At 45.4% G+C, this 25,532-nt stretch overlaps 1 protein-coding gene across 3 annotated transcripts in view; it reads right to left on the minus strand.

Moving 5' to 3' along the window:
• The window catches only part of MYO1D (myosin ID), a 176,849-nt gene that overhangs the window by 130,105 nt on the left and 21,212 nt on the right, over positions 1-25,532 (minus strand). For all 3 annotated transcript variants that reach the window (XR_013832410.1, XM_079949361.1, XM_079949362.1), the window contains exons 2-7: positions 12,540-12,748; positions 11,377-11,470; positions 9,925-10,090; positions 7,605-7,658; positions 4,277-4,372; positions 2,613-2,729 (exon numbers count right to left, since the gene is read on the minus strand). Coding sequence is in view for 2 of the 3 variants with exons in the window: in XM_079949361.1 (XP_079805487.1) it covers positions 2,613-2,729; positions 4,277-4,372; positions 7,605-7,658; positions 9,925-10,090; positions 11,377-11,470; positions 12,540-12,748 (736 nt within the window). In the remaining variant the exon portion in view is untranslated. The remainder of the gene's footprint in view (positions 1-2,612; positions 2,730-4,276; positions 4,373-7,604; positions 7,659-9,924; positions 10,091-11,376; positions 11,471-12,539; positions 12,749-25,532) is intronic.

Genomic DNA, 25,532 nt, shown 5'->3' on the forward strand with positions numbered 1-25,532 from the left:
TTCCCCTGCATGGCAATTCCACCTTTGAAATCCCAGTAATGTCTGGGAAATCCCAGTAATGTTTGGATGGACATATGCTGGCCCTAATTTAAGTGACTTCCATTTAACAAAATGGAAAATTGTTTTAAATTAAATTAAATCATTAAGCTCTTGCTCCAGTTCCATCCTATGGTAAAGCTTGAGACAGAGATGCGGAAATAAGTCCTGGACTGAAATAATTTGAAACAAAAGAATGTGACTCCAGGAGTTCAGTAATTCCTTCTTTTGGGGAAAGGAACTGCCTGATATGAGCTGCAGGCTTTGACAAATTCCCAGTGTTGAGGGTATACAGGCATGTCCAACAGGTAGATCGCGAGCTGGTAGATCGCGGGGTGTTCCTGGTAGATCCTGGTTGATCTCTGGCCCCAAAAAATATAGTCCAGCCCCCCACAAGATCTGAGGTATAGTGGACCAGCCCCCTGCTGAAAAAGTTTACTGACCCCTGGACTAGAGACTCAGTCTCAGGGACCTGTGATTTTTTTACATTTAGCTATTCTCTCACACTGAACTGTTTCCTTTGTGGTTTCGCCTGCCTTCTCTAAACGGAGCCATGGGGAAAGAAGGAGAGGCAAAAGACAAAAGACACAGCACATTTAAGGAGGGGTTTTTTAAAGCAAAAGCAAAAACCAAGACACGGGTGGCCCTGTGGGTTAAACCACTGAGCCTAGGACTTGCCGATCAGAAGGTTGGCGGTTCGAATCCCAATGACGGGGTGAGCTCCCATTGCTCGGTCCATGCTCCTGCCAACCTAGCAGTTTGAAAGCACATCAAAGTGCAAGTAGATAAATAGGTACCGCTCCGGCGGGAAGGTAAACGGCGTTTCCGTGCGCTGCTCTGGTTCGCCAGAAGCGGCTTAGTCATGCTGGCCACATGACCCGGAAGCTGTACACCGGCTCCCTTGGCCAATAAAGCGAGATGAGCGCCGCAACCCCAGAGTCGGCCACGACTGGACCTAATGGTCGGGGTCCCTTTACCTTTACCTTAAAAACCAAGATGATGGAAGAAAAAAACAGAGATCTAGGAACAACTGTAAAACAAAGATAGATAAGAGGGGAAATCCTGAAGTCATCCAACGAAAGGTGGGAAGGTTAGAGAGAAGCCTGTCCTTGAAAAGGCAAGGAATAAACTGAAGGAGGAGCTTTATGACATGTTCCCTGTCTTTCGGAGCAATGGGATGTCCAAACCCAGCATATTGGACGCCTCAACCATCCCAAATGAGAAGTCCTTTTAACTCTCTTTCTGGTGGGTTTCTCTTTTCTGTTACAGATAAAGGCAGCTTCATGAAGATCCTTGTTAGGAATCAGCTCCCAAGTTGCTGAAAAGGCTTAAGCTCCAATTCTTTCACTCCACTGCAATCTCCTTAAAAAAACCCAACAACCCCAAAACCTACTATTCCAGTCAATTTACAAGACGCAAATGCAAAGGAGGCAGAACAAACAATTTGTGCCCTCGCCTCCAGCGTTCTAGGAACTCCACTTCTACCTCCGTATGAAGTAACAGAGCTGGAGTCAGGTCTTCTGCCATTCTGTCAAAACAGTGACACATCTGTCATAAACTCTTTTAAAAATGAAACCTTGATTGCTGGCTTATCTGCTAGACAAGTCCCACGTAGTAAGTATATGCTGGTACAGAGTATTCTATTCCTTCCCCAGTAAAGGGATTCTAAGCCTAAAGTGTGCTAATCATCCCAGGCAATTAAATTTGAGAAGCATTCAACAGCTTTCCTCAGTCAGATCCAATTTCCTTTATTCGACCGATAGTTAGAAATAAAACACAATACAGAATTATAAACTAAAACATCATAGGGATACATAAATAAGGTAGGGCCACAGTACTAAACCTCCCACAGATAACCCACATCAAGGCATTCAGTTATACGTTTCCGACACTTGAGTGCCAGGAAAAGGAATTTAGCCACTGACAAAGTTGTTTTCCCAGAAGACTTATTTAGCAGATATGCTGTCTGCTTTCCTCTTTGTCGGGGACTGAGCTGGGGTAAGTATGAGGTTATAAGATACTGTCTTAAATCGTTGTAGAAGGGACAGGTCAGTAAAATGTGCTCTGTGGATTCTACCTCACCCAACGCACAATGGCATAATCTCTGGTCATATGGGACTCCTCCATATCTTCCCTTCAGAACCGCCGAGTCAAGAACATTCAGCCTAGCCGCGGTAAATAGTCTGTGGTATTCCACGTAGTGGATATCCGCCAGGTAGCGAGCTGGAGCAGCTCGATACATCTGCTCCCCCAGAAACAACCCATGTTTCACACAGGCTATGTCCTCCTGTCTGGCAATATCCCTTAATCATTGGGTATCACCTCAGTCAGATCCAATATGAGATTTGGACAAGAGAGAGTAGCAATCTCTACATTTGCTTGGTACTGACAGGAAATATTTAATTTGTGGAGAAGCAAGTGGTCTGCTCTTCCAGAGCTGCAGCTCTGTCATAATGCCACTCAAAGTGTGCTCTTTCGCTCTCACTCTCCTGATTATTCCTCAAATCAACACACACACCTCAGCATGTTAGCAGCCCAGAGATCCATCTCTGTGTACATGGCGCCCCCTTACTCACCAAATGGAGAATGGTAGCTAGAATTTTGTATACTGTCTGAACCTCCTCTGGTTCAAATCCAATTACTTTCATAGCATCAGCGACAGCTTTGAAGTCAGCACCATCATTAATAGAACACTGAAAAAGAAGCAGCAGCAGCAACAAATTAATCAGATGCAAGACCACTGCATGCACACAGATGGTGCAGTATTAGACAAGAAAAATCATGGCGGACATTTCTGCACTGGTGAGTTGAAAAGAAGAAGAAAACCCTGGAGATATTGCACAATATTTACTCTGAAAACAGAAAACGTCCTGTGTGGTTTGAGCTATGACTCTTCCTCAGAGTCAATTTATCATCAGGTAGAAGTCTATATGTCTTCAGTATACAGTGGTACCTCTGGTTACGTACTTAATTCATTCCGGAGGTCTGTTCTTAACCTGAAACTGTTCTTAGCCTGAAGAACCACTTTAGGGGGCCTCCCGCTGCTGCTGCCGCGTGATTTCTGTTCTCATCTGAAGCAAAGTTCTTAACCTGAGGTACTATTTCTGAGTTAGTGGAGTCTGTAACCTGAAGCATATGTAACCTGAAGCATATGTAACCCGAGGTACCACTGTATAGTAGATAACCTATAGCGGATAATCTATTTCACATGCCACAATGACTGCGGAGTCTGTGCTGAAAGGCCACTTAGTTAATAACATTAAAAAGCCTTCTGGCCCATCTAGTGCAGCATTCTGTTCTCACAGTGGTCAGCCAGATGACTGTAGGAAGCCCAGGACCCGAGCGCAACAAACATTTTCCACACCTGTGATTCCTATTACATCCTTTGGTATGTTCTGCGTCCACTGAATACCAGAGACATATTGCCTCCAACAGTGGACACAGAACATAGCCATCATAGCTAGTAGCCATGGGTAACCAATTGCAATTGTTTCAGCCTATTTTACCAAAGGATGTACACAAGGCATGTAGAGAATTTCAAGCCACAAAATGCTGGTATAATCCAAGAAAAGCAAAATCAAACTATAGATGGTCAGCATTTTTTTTCTCCCCTTCTCTCTTTTAAATGAGTGCTTCCCGTGGTTTTAAGGAGGCAGTTGTGACACTCTATTTTAACAAACCATTGCTTGACCCTGTTAAACTCTAGGTCAATCTCATATATTTGCATTTTGGGGACAAGGTACTCAAGTGGGTGGTGGTCAGACAACTCTATAGACACTTTGGAATAAAGCTGATTATCCGGATTAATTTCAGATTGGTTTGGGAACTGAAACTGCCTTGGTGCATGATCTACATTGGAAGAAAGAGAGGGAAATGTGACCACTTTGATTCGTCTAAATCTATTGGACTGTTTCCATTCAACACTGGTAAAAACAACTGCAGCTTATGCAGGTTTGTGGTCAATCCAAAATTGAGCAAAAGCAGAAGTTTTCTAATTCCTCCGTGTGAGCTTTCTTGAGTAGGATTGGAGGAACACATGTGTTCAAGGCTTATTCTAATAATACTAAATTATTAGCATTATAATGCTAAACTATTAGCGTTATGCCCAAACCAGATAACCAAATTGGCATAAATGCATAAATTCAGCTGGAGCTGCGCAGAGTCCATAGTATGGCTGATCATGCCACAATTCAAAAGGACCAAGAAAAAGAGATTCCTCATGAGTAGGCAACACCCTCACCTTTAACTGCACTCCAGAACCAATATAGCTGTACGCAGATAAATCCTTATGTAGATGTAAGGAACGTAGAAGCTGCTCAGAACCTCCTTGGAGTAACTGAAGAGAAAGTCGGAGAGTCATTTATCCAAATTAATTTCTTTTTCAGCTTTTATACTATTGTTATTATCCACAATTAAAGTACTTAAAAAGTTCTAAATGCTGTACAGCAGGGGTGGGCAGGTTCATTGATTCTACCTTCTCTGTTTCTAAAACCCCAAGATATACCTACCAAAGCCAGGTAAAGGGATCCCTGACCATTAGGCCCAGTCGTGGACGACTCTAGGGTTGCAGTGCTCATCTCGCTTTATTGGCCGAGGGAGCCAGCGTACAGCTTCCGGTTCATGTGGCCAGCATGACAAAGCTGCTTCTGGCAAACCAGAGCAGCGCACGGAAACGCTGTTTACCTTCCCGCAGGAGCGGTACCTATTTATCTACTTGTACCTGACGTGCTTTCAAACTGCTAGGTTGGCAGGAGCAGGGACCGAGCAACGGGAGCTCACCCTTTCGCGGGGATTCGAACCGCCGACCTTCTGATCAGCAAGCTCTAGACTCTGTGGTTTAACCCACAGCGCCATCCACGTCCCCTACCAAAGCCAGGTACGAAAGACATATAGTTAGAAATGATGGACAGGAGTTCCTCAGCTTCTAAGCTTAGGCATTTGTTTTCAATACCAGTTTATGTGGGAAAAGCCACCTTTGTTGGTTCTATTATTAAAGCTATTAGTAGTCAGAAACCCTTGTTAATTCACTGCAAATGACCCAGAGAACTACCTGTAGATCCCAGTCTTCCTTCTGCCCATGCCTGTGTACAGCTCCTGCACACAGGCCCACAATCTGAAGAGACATGGTTCAAAAGGAACAAGGACTGAGGAAGAAAGAAGAAAGAAGAAAGCAAGAAATGGAGCAGCTGCTCCTTCACTAATCACTCTATGGATGGCAAGAGGTTGGTCTCCCCTTTTCCACAAAATTATTTCTGGGAGGCAGGGGGTATAGCCTTCCAGTGGTTTATAAACCTGGCCGTGTATACTTCAGTAAATATGGTTCAATAACATATTCGCTCCACCCTTTAAGATCTTCCACCTGGCAACTCTGGGATTTTGGATGGGGCAGTCTTAATACTAGAGGAGCAATTACATTTCCTCTCGGATGCCTGGCTGGGGTTTTGCTTCACACGCAAGAGCTCACTGTCATATTTGAGAGTAGAAAAATTTCCCTATGGGTCAGAAGGGCTGGCCATTCTCAGGTCACCTTGCCTGCCCCTATAAATGTGGCACCTTGGTCCATGTGTTTTTGTTTTATTATGTATTTTTCTGCTGTGAACTGCCCTGGGAACTTTGGATGAAGAAAATTTAATAAATATTTAATAAATATACAAATTTAATAAATAATAATAATGATCATTTAGTCCACCTGAATTAATTTTACTAAGCTATTGCTGGAATTTGAAAGGGAGGGAAGGGGTTTCTCTGCAGTTTTCAAAACACACTGAAGAGATCTCAAAAAGGTGAGGAGTTCTTTATCTGATGGCACAAAACTATGACAGAATCACCCTACCCAGCTCTACCTCTCTTTCAAATCAGAACCAGTGAAGGCGGTGAAGGTCCTGTGAGAGTGTCTGGAGGCGGCTGGAGGATGGACGGTGGCTAACAGATTGAGGCTGAATCCTGACAAGACAGAAGTACTGTTTTGGGGGGACAGGAGGTGGAGGACTCCCTGGTCCTGAATAGGGTAACTGTGCCCCTGAAGGAGCAGGTGCGCAGCCTGGGAGTCATTTTGGACTTGCAGCTGTCCATGGAGGCGCAGGTCAATTCTGTGTCCAGGGCAGCTGTTTATCAGCTCCATCTAGTACGCAGGTTGAGACCCTATCTGCCTGTGAACTGTCTCACCAGAGTGGTGCATGCTCTGGTTATCTCTCGCTTGGACTACTGCAATGCGCTCTATGTGGAACTACCTTTAAAGGTGACCCAGAAACTACAACAAATCCAGAATGCGGCAGCTAGACTGGTGACTGGGAGCGGCCGCTGAGACCACATAACACCGGTCTTGAAAGACCTACATTGGCTCCCAGTACATTTCCGAGCACAATTCAAAGTGTTGGTGCTGACCTTTAAAGTCCTAGACGGCCTCGGTCCAGTATACCTGAAGGAGCGTCTCCACCCCCATCATTCTACCAGGACACTGAGGTCCAGCGCTGAGGGCCTTCTGGTGGTTCCCTCACTGCGAGAAGCCAAGTTACAGGGAACCAGGCAGAGGGCCTTCTCGGTAGTGGCGCCCTCCCTGTGGAACGCCCTCCCACCAGATGTCAAAGAGAACAATATCTACCACACTTTTAGAAGACATCTGAAGGCAGCCCTGTTTAGGGAAGCTTTTAATGTCTGATGGACTACTGTATTTTAATATTTTGTTGAAAGCCGCCCAGAGTGGCTGGGGAAACCCAGCCAGATGGGCGGGGTATAAATAATAAATTATATTATTATTCAATAAAAAAGTTGTACACAATGTACTGCCATTAAGGCAGGAAGCTATAGCAGGCAACCTTACAAGAGCATTTTCCAACCCTAGCTAATTACTTAGGTTGTCTTTTTGGAAAGGACTACCCCAAAGGAATAGTCTGCTGCAGAGGAGTTCAAGACAGGAATCCAGTTACTCTAATTGCTTGCATCTGTATCTAGAACCGGCATCACCAACCTTTCCAAGAGAAAGAAAAACAAAAAACCCAATGAGGATTTGATTTGGATGAGTAAGGCTTGAAGAGCCTGCCTTTGAGCAGAGCAAGGGGTTGGAGCTGATGATCTGTAAGTTACTGTATTTAGCAAATGACAAATCAAAGCCAAGCATATACCCTGCATGGATTAGTGAACAAAGTGGGATGTGGCATCTGTTGAAAATTTTACACACAATGAGGGACACTGCAAAAAGCAATCAAGCAGTCTTTCCTGGGAATTCAGAGGCACTCATTCAGAGGTGCTTTGCTTTGAGAGCCAGTGTGGTGTAGTGGTTAAGAGCGGTAGTCTCGTAATCTGGGGAACCGGGTTCGTGTCTCCGCTCCTCCTCATGCAGCTGCTGGGTGACCTTGGGCCAGTCACACTTCTTTGAAGTCTCTCAGCCCCACTCACCTCACAGAGTGTTTGTTGTGGGGGAGGAAGGGAAAGGAGAATGTTAGCCGCTTTGAGACTCCTTAAAGGGAGTGAAAGGCGGGATATCAAATCCAAACTCTTCTTCTTCTTCTTCTACTCACTCACTCACTTGGCTGCTGATTTCACCTTAGCATACCAAGCCTATAGCTCACCTGGTAGAAGGAGTGAAAGTTGCGCTCTCCTGACTGCTGCACAATCACCCGTGACTAGAGAGAAACAAGAGAAACAAGGGAAAGATTACGAGTTGGCTTTGCTACCCAACATAGTTTAAGTCTCTTGACTAAGGCATCAGTGATGTCATGGCAAAGTTTTAGAGGGCTCAGGCCAGAACACCAGAGTGGGAAACCTCCTATATAACATTAGTTAGTTAGTTAGTGACATGTCTATACTGTTTTGAAGTACTGAGTCTGTTTGTAAATTTTTGATGATGTGTTGCCATCAATGTCTCCCCCCCCACACACATTGTAAAGCCCAATACAAATACGAGGTGGCGGCGGTTTTTTTAGTACTGCAATTGAACAAGCAACTAGGTAAGATCATTGGCAGCAGTTACACTTTGGATTTACAATAGAGGCACAGGACCACTATGGTCTATTTGCTGAGCCACTTAAAGGTGGGATGGAATGCCCAAAAGTTACTATTAAGCACTTTAGAGCAACAAAAAAGCTGGCTGAAAGAGGACATGGCAATGACAAATAGGGTATTATTTCTATTAGTATTTTTAGGTAATCCAAGATTGCTTTTTTCCCCCCAATTTTTTTTATTGATTTTCAGAAAATTATAAACAAACTAAGACAAACAAACGTAAAGAATAACCTTATTAAAAATTTCACTTATTAACATTGTTAAGTCACTTTCTCGCTTCCCCTTGGTTGAATTTCAATGCATATCCTTTTAACGGTTTTCCGAATCATAGTTCTTATAAAATTTAACTTGAACATTTAACATTTAACATCCTCAAATCTTCTCATTTCGAAATTGAACATATTAATTCATCACTTAACTTATATAAAATCCTAAGCCAATTAAGTATCTGCAAGCTGTTTCCAATTAATTTAACATATTTAATTAAATAATCATTAAATTTAGTCCATTCTTCCTAGGTAATCCAAGATTTCAGAACTCTTCTCAAGTACTGTATCTAGGGCCAGCGGCGTAGCTCGGGTGCCTGGTGTGGCGTTGTGTCCTGCAGCTGGGGGCGAGGCGATCCACGCTTATGGGGCAGGTCGATCCACACTTATGGGGGTGGGGCAAGCCTCTCTGATGCTTGCAGCCTCTCCGCTGCCTTCCTCTCAGCTATGGGGCGGCTGAGGGACAGGCAATAGGCAGACGCATGTCCCATGCTGTCGTTTCAGGCAGCGCAGAACCTGCAGGCGCCTAAGTCACCATGTCATTCCTAAAAAGTTTCGTGAGCCCAATTTTTTTTTTAAAAAAACCCTCATTTTGTCACACACACCCCCAGTGATGACACCTGGGGCAGACCGCACCCCCTTCCTCCGCCACTGTCTAGGGCCTGTTCCAAATGAACCAAACTGGGCCAACTCCTTAAAAAATGGGATGCTTACCAAACCAGCAGAAATGCCTTCATGTTTTAATTTGAGAGAGAAACCAACTTCACTTTTTAAAAAACAACCCAAAATAAATCACTAAAATGCCTTGCAAGCCATCACAGCTATAATGGTTGAGATTGAGTGCAATGTAGTCGTTAAGAGTGTTGGACTAGGAGCTGAGAAAACAGGGTTCAAATGCCCACTCAGCCATAAAACTCTCTGGGTGATACTGGGCCAGTCATTGCCTCTCAGCCGAACCTATACTGTTGTTGTGAGGATTAAATGAGGAGGAGGAGAACTGTGCACACCACTTTAAGTTCCTTGGAGGGGAAAGATGGGATATAACTGTAATAAATAAATTATCCCAAGTATGTCACTATGAGCAAATGGGGATATGAGTACCAAATATGGAATAACCCCTGAGACTGAGATGGAGATGGAGAGAGAGGGAGAGAGAGAGAGGCTGAGACTATATTCATTCTGCAAAGAGGCTCGAGGGCAACAAATGCAGATGCTTAAAAAAAAACCACACACACCCAAAACACCAGATGCTGTCACAGAAATCCACATGAAAGCCAGCCAGCTCTCATAGTCACGCAAAGCAAAACAGTCCCACCATCTAGTCCATTTTTAAGTGAGGTTTTCATCAACCCATGACTGAACATGTAATAGAAAGTTCTGTTACTGCGGCATGATCTTCTATTTTAAAACCATGGCATTTGACATCTGCTGTGATTTTATTTTCTGGAAAGCTCACTATGCTAAAGCCAACTCTTTTGATTTTTGTCCTGCTGGGAGTAAGGCATGTTCTTATCCCATGAGCTTTCCTTAGCGGATGCATACAATATGGTAATCCTTCTCATCATTCTAAAGTAAGTCTACGAAAAATCATGATGGCTTTTTACTGGCAAGGCAAACTTACCTTTTCCAGCAAGTAATTATTGATGTGCCCACCTATTGGGTCCCCTTTGAAATCAAAGTTGATATCCATATACTTTCCAAACCGGCTGGAATTGTCGTTTCGGTTGGTTTTGGCATTGCCAAAGGCTTCCAGGACGCAGTTGGATTTCAACAGCATGTTCTTCACCCTTTGGAGAGCAGACAGGCACAAAAAGGAACAGGAAACCAGGTCTAGACGTTATGTATTTCTAAGTTTGCATATCAACATATTTTATATGCAAGCAGCGGAATGGCCACATTAGTGATTTTGTGGGATTAAAAAAGCTGTGCTCATGAAAGGCTCAAGCAAAGTAGCCCAAAAGATGTCTCAACATAAAGCTCCCCTCCGGCATGTGGCTTAATCCAGCACTGCTGGACACTGTATTCTTTGTTTGCATCTAAAGCTCACCCCCATAAAAAAAACCAGTCCGTTCAACTCCAACATTGCACATTGAAAGCTCAATCTCTTCCCCAATAAAATCCAGGCCCAAGTCTGCACTTCCAAAGCAACTCTTGAACCTAGGCATACCTTCAATGGAAGGAAAATGTGCAACCTAGGGCATGAACCACATATCCTTGGAGCCCAAAGGTGATCCATTCTACTTCTTATTTTTAAATTTATTACCTGCCCTTCATCAGCTAGTCCCAGGGCAGGTTAGAACAATTTTAAATTTAAAACTTAAAACAGTTAAAACACATTACACTCACAAGAATAGGGTGAGCCCTAAAGCACGTAAAGGTAAAGGTAAAGGACCCCTGGACAGTTAAGTCAAGTAGAATTTGACTCTGGGGTGCGGCACTCATCTCCGCTTTCAGGCCAAGGGAGCCAGCATTTGTCCTCAGACAGCTTTTCTGGGTCATGTGGCCAGCATGACTAAACTGCCTCTGGCACACAGAACACTGTGACAAGTGCCAGAGCACAAAGAAATAGCATTTACCTTCCCACCGGAGTGATACCTATCTATCTACTCACACTGATACGCTTTCAAACTGCTAGGTTGGCAGGAGTTGGGACAGCAACGGGAGTTCACTCTGTCACATGGATTCAAACTGCCAACCTTATGATCAGCAAGCCCAAAAGGCTCAGTGGTTTAGACCACTGAGACAGTGTCCCTCCCCTGATGCACATATATTGGGTGTCAAAGGCCAGGACAAAGCACCAAACAGTACAGATTGTAATGGAACATACAGAAAGAAACAGCACTGAAGACATGTAGGACTCAAGCCATTTTAACACTAGCACATGGAGCTGTGCTTAGAAACCACAGGGCCAGGTAGGGGCAATTGTGTCCTTTGCTATCAGCATCACCCCATCCTTCACACAATTTAGCAGCAAGATGCTGTTGAAGCTTCCAGGTAATTATTCAAGGACAGCCCCATGTACCATATTACATTCCGAACATGTTCCCTCTTCCCAGGACCATAGTCGCCTTACCTTTCTACCTCAGCTCTCTGGCTTGGATTAGTAATGGCAGCTATGTATTGCATGATGTATTTGCTTGCTTCAGTTTTGCCGGCTCCACTCTCACCTGGGGGCACAGACAGGGGGAAAAATGTTTTCTAAGCTTTCGCAAGAGTTCAAAACCATCACGGTGTAGTAGTTATAAAGAGGACACATTTTATTCTCAGCATTCACTCTACACGGTACTACAGTATTTTGCTGTTTAAGTCATTTCTGGTTTGTCAGTTTTTAATGCAAGCTGAATTTAAGGACGTATGTTGACCATGTACTGTCCCAAATTCAACTTGTAGCATTTCTAGTTGAAGAACATCAACTGCAGAAGTGGGCAAGATCTCTGTATGGCATTCTAGAAAGTTGCATACTGTGTCGAGGCAGTAGAAGATGGACAGAAAGAGGAACTGCTTACTTGTGTTATGTAAATTCATTCCACTTTTGCTTCTGGTGAACAGGTTTTAGGGCGGGATTTGCCTCAAAGCACTGCAAAACCCTTTTGACCAGTGTGGAAAAAATGAAACATGAAAACCATAGGAAGCAAAACCGCTCTCAAGCAATGTTCAGCTCTTTAAAAAGCACTGTCTGCCCCTAAGCCAAGGTTGATTCAACAGATTACAGCTCCTTATATTCTAAGTTTTATATTGGAGATGGGGTGAGTGTTAGAGAAGGAGAAAGTTAGGAAAGGCGCACTGCTGAAAGCATAATTTGTAGAATTGCTTCACCTATGTTTTTTGAAGCTTTGTTGACACTTCAAGCCTCAGCAAAGCTGCAAGCCAACAGCCGGGCGGTATTCCTAATTTGCCATGGATTGACCCAATGGAACCATATTAGAACCATTAACACCAATCCCAAAAGCAGTGTTGGGTGGGTGACATTATTTCAATTGGGTCCTTTGGGACAAAATTAGGAATGCTGATTGTACTTTTGCTGCCACTTGAGTGCCGTGTGTGTGTGTGTGTGCACATGTAAACAGGAAACAACAGGAAACAGGAAAAAACAACAACAACTACAGGGTGACTGCTGCATCCCTGCACTAGAAGAAACAACACAATTGCAGCCAGACTCACTTCCTTTGCTTCAACTTTCAAATGGGCTGTTAGAATGTGACTCAGGTTGGAGGTAGCAGGTACCCTGCAACACACCTGATATTACGATGCAGGTATCCTTTGATCGCCTCTTCATGGCTTTGTACGCAGCATCCGCAATAGCAAAGAGATGAGGGGGCCGCTCATACAGCTCCCGTCCTTTGTACTGCTCGATCATGTCCCGTCCATAGATATTCAAGTTCTTGTAAGGGTTTACAGAAACGACCACTTCCCCAATAAAAGTGTAGATCCGTCCCTTTTCAAACCTAGGCAGGGCAAGACAAAGACAAAGGGCACAGAGAGAGTTAACTTCAAAGGGCATACATGAACTTCTGCACATCTCCTCAGCTGCTTTTGATCATACCCGTTAGTCAATTGACCCAAGTATTTCACAGACTAACAGAAGGGTAATAACGTTTGAAAGCTTGTATGGAAAACATATGTAGTACATTAGGAAGGATTATAGGCACTGTACATGCCGCTAGTACAAGCAAACTGCCCCCCACCCCCCACAATTTATGCACACTCAAAATGTGTGTGACTGTGCACACTCACATCATGCCGAACGCCAAGCCCAGAAGTGACCCAAAAAGTCACAAAAGGGGGTGGAATGGGAAATGGTGGGAGCAGAACGGGGTGCTTGCAAGCTTTTTCAATAGTGTCTTCATGTTACGTTTTTTCAGGTTGCATCCCGTGGCAATCTGGAAGTACCGGAAAGGGTTACTTCCGGGTTTCACCAATCACGCTTCGTGCATGTGCAGAAGCACCAAATCACGCCACGCACCTACGCAGATATGGCGCTTCAGGTCGTGGGCTTTTCATGTTGCAAATGAGCCTCCGGAACGGATCCTGTTCACAACCAGAGGGACCACTGCATACGCAATTTCACTTAAATGTGTGGTGCATTGGAACGCAACTTCCGTATAAATTGGGAGTTGCCTGTACTTTAATATACGATACAGAAAGTGACATCTGAAGCACTAAACAAGACCACTTTAAAAACATTAAAAAATCTAGTTGGGAAAAATCAGTTTGCATCAAAACAAATGTAAAAGGTTGTGTGAAAAAACTCTTAAGCAAGTCTAAATTCCCAGTGTAGGCCTAACAAAAAAAATAGTATCTCACACACATCCTTCCTAAACACAAATTCCAAGGTACTTTGTATTTAAGGGATATCGGCTTATAGAATAATGTTGCCATTGTGTATGGATAATATAAGGCAGAACTTTCCAAACTCTGTGTTGCGACACGTTAGTGTGTCAACTGCAGAGTGTAGGTGTGTCACGCAAATGCTCCTGGGGCTGGAAAGGGCTTAGTTTCACCTCCTCTTTGCTAATAAAACTGAATTACTGGGTCGCAAAATGATGCATTTCTAAAAAAATGTGTCACCAACATGAAAAGTTTGGAAAGCTCTGATGTAAGGCAAGTCAGAGCGTAGGGTGCATAACTCACTTGCACACCTAGCTGACATTAAAGCCACAAGAAAGGCAGCTTTAAAGGAGAGCATAAAACCCACAGTAACCATAGGCTCAAACAACTTTCTCATAAACTGACTCAGTACCAAAGATACACTCCATGCTGATACAATCCCTGGGGTTAGGAAGTGCTATCAATCCTAGCGATGAATGCAGAGATAGCATATTAGTGAACTCTTCTTATCCAGGTTTGTCTCTCTTGTTATTTTCAGGTAAGGGGGGGGGATGAAGGGAAGGGGAAACTACTGCAAAGTGCATGTTCCAATTAGCCACACTACCTAAACTGTGTATATTTGCTGTGTGGAAGGCTTTCTAAAACAGAAAAAAATGGTTCACACAACTCTACAATCCATTCAAGGGAGTGACTCACCAGATTCTCAGTTTCAGGGACCCTGATGCAGCTATCTCATCCAACGGTATTAAGGGAATTTCTCAGAGATAAGCTGCAAGTCAAAGGGTTGTATTGTGGCATGCCTACTTGGTAAAGTGCAAGCAGTGCAGACAGGATGCGATTATACGACACTCCTGAACAAAAGGCTGTGGGCTTCCAAGCTAGGAAACTTTGCTCAACAACATTTTTTTTAAGTCTAGTGAGCCACACACAAGGAGATGATAGCACAATATTTCTTGTTAACAACGAGGGGAAATGTAAGAGCATTCGAAATATGGCACGGTGATCAAAGTTCTTTTTTAAATAAGAAAGGTATAATAAATGTCAGGAATGTGTTTGGAAACCAATGAAAGAGTACTGTACAAATCATAAGGAAAGATAAGGAACGTGTGAGAGAGACACAACAGCAGAACGAGCAAAGTTCACAAGAGAAGCTCATAACATAATGCTAAGGCCAAGTGGACAGTCCCTGGTATGTGACTCAACAATTCTGCCTTATCAGAAAGGTCAAGTGGGTCACGGACTAATGTGATAATAATGAGCAGAATGTGTTGCTTTGCAGCTGGCAAGTCCCTGTTAAGTTCTGCTCTGCTGCTCTATCCTTTCCTGGTATGTCATGGTGGCCCTGATCTGTAGCAGAAGAGGAATTCTGGTTTTCTTCCTCAAGAGCAGGGCTCAGAGCCCAGAGAGCTTATAAGGCCAGATGGGCACTGTAACTTTGGCTCTGGGCTTCCACTCAGGCCTGCTGCCACCTCTGCTCTGGGGTTCTCGGGGTGATCTTGGCAGGTCTGGAGCTGGAGGAGCAGGATCACTTCGGGCACACTGTTTCCCTTTAACCTGTGGCTTTCTCAAGCAGGATATCTCTGTAGGCGGTGGAGGCATTTGTCAGCATCTGCCAGCTCCCCCTGAGCTTTATAAGTAATAGGTCCAACAATAGGGCACTCTTCTTCTTCTGCTGTCTCTTTCCAGTTCACAACACTGTCAAACCAGAGCTGAGGAAAAGAGATGTTTTTCTCACTCTCAAGTCAGTCACATGGCACAGAGTTTCCCTACCCGAGGGTAGAGACTAAAATGCTCTCTGAAGCTCTAGAAATGTCTTAAATGTTCCAGACTGCATGTGTGTGATTTCACAGAAACCATAAAGGGCAGGCTCTTAAGTTCAAACTTCTGCGTCTTTAATCTCCTTTTGAGGTTCAAAAGGATTCTAGCACACCTGTGTGAGAGTCTTCCCTATGGATGACCTAAGTCAGGGGTCAGCAAACTTTTTCAGCCGTGGGCCGGTCCGCGGTCCCTCAGACCATGTGGTGGTCCGGACTATATTTTGAAAAAAATAATAATGAACGAATTTCTATGCCCCACAAATAACCCAGAGATGCATTTTAAATAAAAGCACACATTCTATTCATGTAAAAACACCAGGCAGGCCCCATAAATAACCCAGAGATGCATTTTAAATAAAAGGACACATTCTACTCATGTAAAAACACGCTGATTCCCGACTGTCCGCGGGCCGGATTGAGAAGGCGATTGGGCCGCATCCGGCCCCTCGGGCCTTAGGTTGCCTACCCCTGACCTAACAGATTGTTTACTGTGCAGCCACCTTGTTATGTACTGAGTCGAATAGGATCCGAACTGCAGCAGTCTGACTGGTCCTAGAACAATAGGATTCAGAATGCAGCAGTCTGATTGGTCCTAGAACAATGCAGCAGTATGATTGGTTGGCAGGAACCACCCAATCATGCTCCAGATAGAAGTGAATCCACAACCTGATTGGCTTACAGTAGAATTCCGGAATTAGCCAATCATGTGCAGCCCATTGTGTAAATAATGTATATAAAGCAGATACTTTGAGAGGACTTTCATTCATTCCTCCTCACCACCATGAGCTGAATAAAGAGCATGAAATCACTTTGCGACTCTGAGTATATTTCACATCTCTTCCCTGCCCACATTTTCTTTCAAAAAAACACACACAACACCTCCCCATCTTCTGCAGCCTGTTACTGATCCTTCACCACTAGGTGGGATCAGTATACTTCCTAACTCACTCTAAAAGACGATAGCTGACTGAACCACAATCCTGGCCCAAGCACAGTGCCATGCCCTTAAAACACACAGCAGGATATGACAAATCCTTTTCCATTGCTCCATTTGAGAAAAGAAGACCAAACCAAGTGTGCAGTGAAGACCACAGGTTGCTCCCTTCTCAGCTGCTGATGTATACCAGTGCTATATGGAGTTGCCTATGTTTTCTAAAGTACCGTAAAACAGCCACTCAGCAGAGGCTTCTACATGAGCTCAGGGTTTCCAAATACAGTATTTTAAGTTTCATGTGCTACTGCACATGGGTGTAGCCGGGAGGGGGGCAGGGAGGGGCAGTCAACAAAATCAATAAAAATATATAGCTGAGGTTCTGCCCCCCCCCCAATAAAATACATGACCCTCCAACAAAAATCCTGGCTACGCCCATGCTACTGCATAACATCCAGATTGCTATAAAGATGCTGCAAAAAAAATAAATAAATCCCAGCAGTCAAGCACCTTCTGCTAATCTCACACGAGATATTCCTTAACCGTTTCACAAATTCTCAACCTATTTGAATTCTTTTCCCACTGAACACACAGGTAAAGGGAGGCGGAATCCCAAATTTCATTTAGTGTGGAATGTTTTCTTACTGAAAGCATTTCCTTTGTAAGTAGTGGGAAAGTTCAGCATTACTGACTTGCTTCCAAAGACCAAGGAGTGTAGCCAACTAAGTCTTACTCAGAGCAGACCCAATTAATTGATGGATCTGACTAACTTAAGGCCACTTATTTTAATGGATCTGCTCTGAGAAGCATTTAGTTAGTTATAGCCCAGAGAGTTCAGGTTTCAATGGAGTTTTACAATCCCAGAAGCATTTTGATACATCCTCCCTAGACATTGATCTCGTTTTCGCTCTTGCTTATGAAGTATGCACACCTGCAATAAATGTTAATAGATTTACAAGTGAAAACCAAAGAGTCCTACGCCCTTTTCAACTCAGCATTAAGGGCTGCCAATTCCAGAGTAGGAAATGCCATTCAGCGTGCATTTTGAGCCCCTCCTTTCCTGAATGGGACTGAGAAGCAAGGGCAGGGCAAGGATAAGCAATTTACTCACACACAACTCTTAAACAGGGCAAGCTCTCCTTTGAAGGAAGTCTGGAAGGGGAGCAGGATGGGCTTGTAATTCTAGGGTTGCCAAAAGGTCAGACTTTTACTGGCCCGACCAGAAATTCATCCTCCTGCCCTCCTGCCAGAACACACACACACAGAGCTCAATAACTTGTTTCTCTAAATCAGGCATGTTGAAAGGTTATTGCAGTAGTTTAAGAAGAAAGTGGAAGGATTTGGGAAATACAGAAGAAAAAATGGGGCATGCCACTATTTAGGGAAAGGCAAACTGCAAGAATATGGAGTTTGTGAGGGGAAACTGTTTTCTGCATAGTGCAATTTCGGCATATTACGGAGCAAAAGACCTTGGAGAGAAGCAAATAAAAGCCAAACCACTAAACGCAGGAGTGTAAGAACACTTTTCTTTCTGCTTGCGTCAGTGGGTACTGTGAGGCATTCCTCCTCCACATTTGAGGGCTGCGGAGTGCAAGCCAGGCTTGGGATGCCTGTTTTATCTGCAGATATTATGGCAGAAAGGAAAATAAAAAGGCAGCAGAGGGATAACTGATTGGTTTCCTGGAACAGACAGAGGCTGCAGCAATGGTGCCTTTTGCCAATAAATCAAGAAAAAAAAATTGTTACCATTGCCACCTGCCTAATTTGTTTTAACCAACCAACTAGCTAACTCCAAGTAATTATACTATACACAGAGAAAGAAAGAACACACACAGAGAGAGAAAAGAATAGAATAGGAGGCACCTGGAAGGACCTCCCTGACAAAAGAAAAGAAAAGAAGAGTTACAAGTTTTTTTGCCTTTAGGATAATGCAAAACAAAGGGTAATGCTAAGCACACGTGCTTCAAATTCCATTTCACTAAAATTAACAGAGAATGTGATCCAAGCAGAAGTGTTACATACACACAAAATACACACATGAAAATATTGGTAACAGCTTTACAGAAGGAGGAACCAAAGGAGTGTCAAGTAAAAGAAGATTTGGTGATGCACCTGCAGTATTTAGCCCCTTCTGAAACACTGCACCTGAATACCACACTATTTAGCAAACATCTGAGCTTGTTAATAATTGGGGGAAAGAGTAAGTTAGGCCCCATATAATGCAGGCTCTTGCTTGAGCTGCAGAAGTTCTTTAAGGTGCCTAAAAGATTATGCTTCTGGGAATGTTGGGGGTGTTTTCACTAATTTTCAGCAAAGTCAACATTAATGACGTGGTATTGGCATTGAGGAAATTTGACATATTATGCCAAACCCTGCAGCTGTGCATTAGGCTATCATCAAAACTGAACATCTTAGGACTCAGAATAATGGCACTTTAACCAATTAGCATTGCATTCTTTAAAAAACAACTCCTGAGGTACAAGTTTTGCTCTCATGTAGATGTAGGGGTAGGTCTCATTGATTTCAATGGGATTTTCTTCCAAGTAGACATTCATTGGGTTGTTGTCCATTCTCATTTCTTAGCATTTGCCTGGTTTCCCCTACTTACCTCCAATATGGCAGAAACATAACTCTTTCACCACTACCTCATTCACCTCTTTTCTCCCCAACTTTTTCTTTTAGTTGCCTCCAACCCCAAATAATCACCCTTTTTACTCCAAACAACAGGTGTGGGGTGAAAAGCTTCACAACAAGGACATTACATTATAAGGTCATAAACCAATCCTCATTCATGACAGGAATCTAGACATAATACAAAGGGGGTGGGGAGAAGTGTTTTGATTTCCTTACTATTTTACCTGTGGGATTTGGAATGTGCTCCTTTGGCCAATTTCCATGTACTGAAGAAATGCTTCCTGGTAAAGCAACTAAAATCTCTCACCTTGGGCACATTCATGAATTTCTTTAGCTTAAGTTCTAATGAAACAAACAAGTGTTGTACAAGGGTAACAGTTTAGTGATCCCTTTTATCTGGAGACATCACTATGGAGGGCATGTGAAGCCAAGAATCTTTCACACTGCACTATGAATGAACCAAGAGCTAAACTTGTAGCAACCACAGCAGTGTATGAACTACCGCATTTTTCGCTCTATAAGACGCACCTAGTTTTTGGAGGAGGAAAACAAGAAAAAAAATATTCTGAATCCCAGAAGCCAGAACAGCAAGAGGGATCGCTGCACAGCAATCCCTCTTGCTGTTCTGGCTTCTGGGATAGCCACGCAGCCTGCATTCGCTCCTGTATGTGAGTGTCTGAGGGCCCTGCTCCTTCCTGCCACTCACCATCTGGCCTGGGGCGGGGCCTGAAGCCTCATAAGGACTGCTGGACTCCGCTGCCCAGGAGGACTCTCCTGTATGTGAGTGTCTGAGGGCCCTGCTCCTTCCTGCCACTCACCATCTGGCCTGGGGCGGGGCCTGAAGCCTCATAAGGACTGCTGGACTCGGCTGCCCAGGAGGACTCTCCTGTATGTGAGTGTCTGAGGGCCCTGCTCCTTCCTGCCACTCACCATCTGGCCTGGGGCGGGGCCTGAAGCCTCATAAGGACTGCTGGACTCGGCTGCCCAGGAGGACTCTCCTGTATGTGAGTGTCTGAGGGCCCTGCTCCTTCCTGCCACTCACCATCTGGCCTGGGGCGGGGCCTGAAGCCTCATAAGGACTGCTGGACTCGGCTGCCCAGGAGGACTCTCCTGTATGTGAGTGTCTGAGGGCCCTGCTCCTTCCTGCCACTCACCATCTGGCCTGGGGCGGGGCCTGAAGCCTCATAAGGACTGCTGGACTCGGCTGCCCAGGAGGACTCTCCTGTATGTGAGTGTCTGAGGGCCCTGCTCCTTCCTGCCACTCACCATCTGGCCTGGGGCGGGGCCTGAAGCCTCATAAGGACTGCTGGACTCCGCTGCCCAGGAGGACTCTCCTGTATGTGAGTGTCTGAGGGCCCTGCTCCTTCCTGCCACTCACCATCTGGCCTGGGGCGGGGCCTGAAGCCTCATAAGGACTGCTGGACTCCGCTGCCCAGGAGGACTCTCCTGTGTGAGTGTATGGGGCCCTGCTCCTTCCTGCCACTTACCACCTGGCCCAGGGCAGGGCCTGACGGGCCTCACTAGGACAGTTGCTGTTACTGCTGGAGGGGTGCAGAGTGCTTTTAAAATGTTTTAAAATTTTTATTTTGAATTTTTTGTATGTGGGGGTGGGGGGTGGGGTGGATGTTTATTGGGCCTGGGAATGTGTTTGATTTTATGTTTTTGTAATTTTTGTAATTTTTATTGTTTTTTGTTTGTATTGTTTTATTTGTGTTGTTGTTTTTTTGTTGTTTTTTAAAGGGGTTATTTTGTTCTTAATGGGAGGGGTCAGGGCTGCCGGGGAATGGGCCCCAGCCCACAAAATGGCTGGGATATGTTTCACAGGGGGGAATGCACTGGGACAACCGATCTCAGTGATCACGGGTAGGAGGAGGAGTTACGCTAAGACCAGACCATGTCATTACAGAGGAGGCAGGTTTAGTCGTTGTCTGAGGACTATCCCTGCCTCCGGGTCTGGCCCTGACCAGATGAATACTAGAATCAGCAAGGGATACCCACATGACCTGAAAGTGTTGCTGTGCAATGCCAGGTCAATGATTCATAAGACCACTGCCATCCATGACTTGATCATGGATGGAGGACTTGACCTGGCATGTGTAACAAAGACTTGGTTGGATGAAGCAGATGGGCCTGTCCTTGCTGCTGCTTGTCCACCAGGTTTCTCTTACGCACAGCAACCCAGGTCATGTGGGCGGGGAGGGGGGGTTGCAGTGATTTTTAGGAAGTCATTAGTTTGCACCAGGCGTCCTATTGGGAAGACCCAGTTTTCTGAGTGCATGTTCTGGAAGTTGGGCAATAGGGGCAGTACAGGATTCCTTTTGGTGTACTGACCTCCCCGCTGCACCAAGGATTCCCTGCCCGAGCTGCTTCAGGTCGTGGCGGATGTTCTCCTGGAGACACCTAGCTTGGTCGTCCTAGGGGATTTTAACATCCATGCCGACACGACCTTACAAGGGGCCGCTCGGGACTTCGTGGAAAGCATGGCCTCCATGGGGCTGTCCCTGAATAAGTCTGGCCCAACCCATAGCCGCGGACATGCCTTGGACCTGGTGTTTACCTCTACGGATGTTGGTGATCTGACACTAAGTAAAAGTGAAACGAAAGAAGTGCCATGGTCAGACCACTTCCTGGTGCAACTGGACTTCTCTGCGACCCATCCCCTCTGCAGGGAGGTGGGACCGATTCGGATGGTCCGCCCCCGCCACTTAATGGATCCAAATGGTTTCCAGAGAGTGGTAGGGGATGCTTTATCCCATGTTGATGGCCTTTCAGCCGATTCCCTGGTGGCCCGCTGGAATGTGGAGTTAACCAGGGCTATTGACTGTTTGGCTCCGAAGCGCCCTCTCCGATTGCATGGAGCCCGGAGAGCCCCGTGGTTTTCCACGGATCTGAGGGCAATGAAACAATCGTTGAGACGGCTAGAGCGCCGGTGGCGGATAACCCATTCTGAATCTGACCGGACACAGGTTAGAGCTCAACGTCGAGCCTACCAAGTGGCGATAGCGACGGCGAAGAAGACTTTCTTCACCGCCTCTATTGCATCTGCAGAAAACAGCAGCAGGAGACTCTTTCAGGTGGTTCACAATTTAGCGGAACCACCTGTAACATCGGGGCCCAGTACGGGCCACATGTTCTCCTGCAATGATTTTGCAAATTTTTTTGCAGATAAAATCGCTCAGATTCGGGAAGAAGTAGACTCCACCGTGGGAGCAGGGCCGGGGCGGGAGAGTGCTAGTCCTGTCTGGTCAAGTTGTGTGGGATCAATTCCAATCTGTTACCTCCGAGGATGTGGACAGGCTGCTTGGACGAGTGAAGCCAACCACCTGTCTCCTGGATCCTTGCCCATCCTGGCTTATAAAAGCTAGCCGGGAAGGACTGGGCGATGGGCTTCGTGGGGTGGTGAATGCTTCCCTCCGTGAGGGAGCCTTCCCAGACCCGCTGAAAGAGGCGGTTATTAAACCGCTTCTTAAAAAACCATCTCTAGATGCGGCCACGATGGCCAATTATCGCCCAGTCTCAAACCTTCCATTCTTGGGCAAGGTGATTGAGCGAGTGGTTGCTGAACAACTCCAGGCACGCCTGGAAGAAGCGGACCATTTGGATCCCTTCCAGTCGGGATTCAGGCCTCATCATGGGACTGAAACTGCCTTGGTCGCACTGGTTGATGATCTCCAGCGGGCTAGGGACAAAGGTGAGAGCTGTTTCCTAGTCCTGCTGGATCTCTCAGCGGCGTTTGATACCATCGACCATGACATCCTTCTGGACCGTCTTGAGGGGCTGGGAGCTGGGGGCACTGTCATACAGTGGTTCCGCTCCTTCCTCCTGGGCCGTGTTCAGAAAGTGGTGGTGGGGGATGAGTGTTCAGACCCCTGGGCTCTCACTTGTGGGGTGCCTCAGGGTTCTGTCCTCTCCCCCATGCTTTTCAACATCTACATGCAGCCGCTGGGAGGGATCATCAGGAGGTTTGGGCTGGGTGTTCATCAGTATGCAGATGATACCCAGCTCTACCTCTCTTTTAAATCAGAACCAGTGAAGGCGGTAAAGGTCCTGTGTGAGTGTCTGGAAGCGGTTGGAGGATGGATGGCGGCTAACAGATTGAAGTTGAATCCTGACAAGACAGAAGTACTGTTTTTGGGGGACAGGAGGCGGGCAGGTGTGGAGGATTCCCTGGTCCTGAATGGGGTAACTGTGCCCCTGAAGGACCAGGTGCGCAGCCTGGGAGTCATTTTGGACTCACAGCTGTCCATGGAGGCACAAGTCAAATCTGTATCCAGGGCAGCTGTTTACCAGCTCCATCTGGTACGTAGGCTGAGACCCTATCTGCCTGCAGACTGTCTCGCCAGAGTGGTACATGCTCTGGTTATCTCCCGCTTGGACTACTGCAATGCGCTCTACGTGGGGCTACCTTTGAAGGTGACCCGGAAACTACAACTAATCCAGAATGCGGCAGCTAGACTGGTGACTGGGAGCGGCCGCCGAGACCATATAACACCGGTCTTGAAAGACCTACATTGGCTCCCAGTACGTTTCCGAGCACAATTCAAAGTGTTGGTGCTGACCTTTAAAGCCCTAAATGGCCTCGGTCCAGTATATCTGAAGGAGCGTCTCCTCCCCCATCGGTCTGCCCGGACACTGAGGTCCAGCTCCAAGGGCCTTCTGGCGGTTCCCTCACTGCGAGAGGCCAAGTTGCAGGGAACCAGGCAGAGGGCCTTCTCGGTGGTGGCGCCCGCCCTGTGGAATGCCCTCCCATCGGATGTCAAGGCGATGGACAACTACCTGACATTCAGAAAACATCTGAAGGCAGCCCTGTTCAGGGAAGTTTTTAATATGTGATATTTTAGTGTATTTTTCATCTCTGTTGGAAGCCGCCCAGAGTGGCTGGGGAAACCCAGCCAGATGGGCGGGGTATAAATAATAAATTATTATTATTATTATTATTATTATTATTATAAGATGCACACACATTTCCCCTTACTTTTTAGGAGGGAAAAAGTGCATCTTATAGAGCGAAAAATATGGTACATACCACTAGTGGGTACCACCAGAGTCACAGAGGACAGGCCTAGATTGCTACCATATAGGAGATGGAAGATTACACACAAGGGACATACTTTGTGACAATTAATCCCAGCTGCAAACCTCCCCCCCCCCTTTAATTTACACTGAGTCTTGCCGCAATTTAGCCCCTCTGCTTCCTACTATTGAAGTATAGGAGTGGAAACACAATATTTCTTATAGATATCCCGAGCTGTTTCTTGCCATCAGCTAGCCACAAGCTGCTAATGCAGCATCAGATGCTTCATTGTTCTCTTAAAAATATTCTACATTTGTCAAACTCGCACTCGGTACTGCTCTGTGAACACTGGGAACTTCTGAATAGAACATTGTGTTTGAGCCTGGGCTTTTGAATGTACCGATTTAGTTCACCAGTCCTAGAAATAGTCAGGAAAGGCAGCAGGCCTTCTCCGAAGAACATAAAACGCACAGAAATAATTGAACTAGATGTGTCCCATAAGCTGATTCAGGACAAGAAGATGCCAGTGTAACCAAAACAGTATACTATATTGCCTTTTGTTTCCTCTTCCCATTTTTTGGTTTAAACAGACCATTTATTATCACCAGTAGCAAACTAATGGGGAAATATTAAATTAAACTTTCTAAGGCAAGATAATATGTAACCCAACAGAGACTGAGCACATTATTATTGCTCTTTTGTTGGCGAGTTATTTCATGCCTTGCATGTTAATGCAACGCTACAGTGTATTTTCCATGTTAACACATTATTGTAAGCAGCTTGTCATGGAAGCATCCTGAACTCCCTAGAACTGGTGCTTCATTTCTGCACCACAGAAAATGCAACAACAAATACATAACAGAGAAAGTGCTCTGGTGCCAACCCAATAAGTCTCAGCAGGCACAAGAATGGTTAGGCACCAGTCTTGGCATTGCCCTCCAACATTATAATGAATGTTCTGACCACCAGTTCAGGTGGACACGGGTGATCCAATACACTTATGGGGTGCATGAAATCCCCTAAAGAATCCTTGTGGAAACACATTTCATAGCAATTTCCTAATTTCCTACTCTCATATGCAAATCTATTCATCTTGCTGACAACTCCTGTACAGTACATCTAAGCATGAAAGATATGCATAATGTTGTACATAGAGGGTTCTGGGGCATATTCCTGGACATGTACTCAGCCTTCCCAAATAACACTTGAGATGGCAATCCTGCGCACAGACCTCTTCAGACTGCAGGAGGGGCCCACTTGACTGACTGCTGCTCCATTTAACAACTATATACGTGTCAAGGAGAAAACTTGGCTAGAACCCTTCTCCTTGACACCTAGCTCTCTGCAGGAATTTATTATTATTTGGTATGGAAAGGCATTCAGTCATGCAACACCTCACCTTCGGTCTGAAGTGATCAAGTCTAGACACAGGATTATCACCTCACCTGCTGCTTGTGAGAACTAGGGGCTTGTACAGGGTGCCAGCCAGGCCCTTTGGTCCTAGC

The sequence above is a fragment of the Podarcis cretensis genome, assembly GCF_951804945.1.
Source record: "Podarcis cretensis genome assembly, chromosome: 13".
NCBI lineage: Eukaryota > Metazoa > Chordata > Lepidosauria > Squamata > Lacertidae > Podarcis > Podarcis cretensis.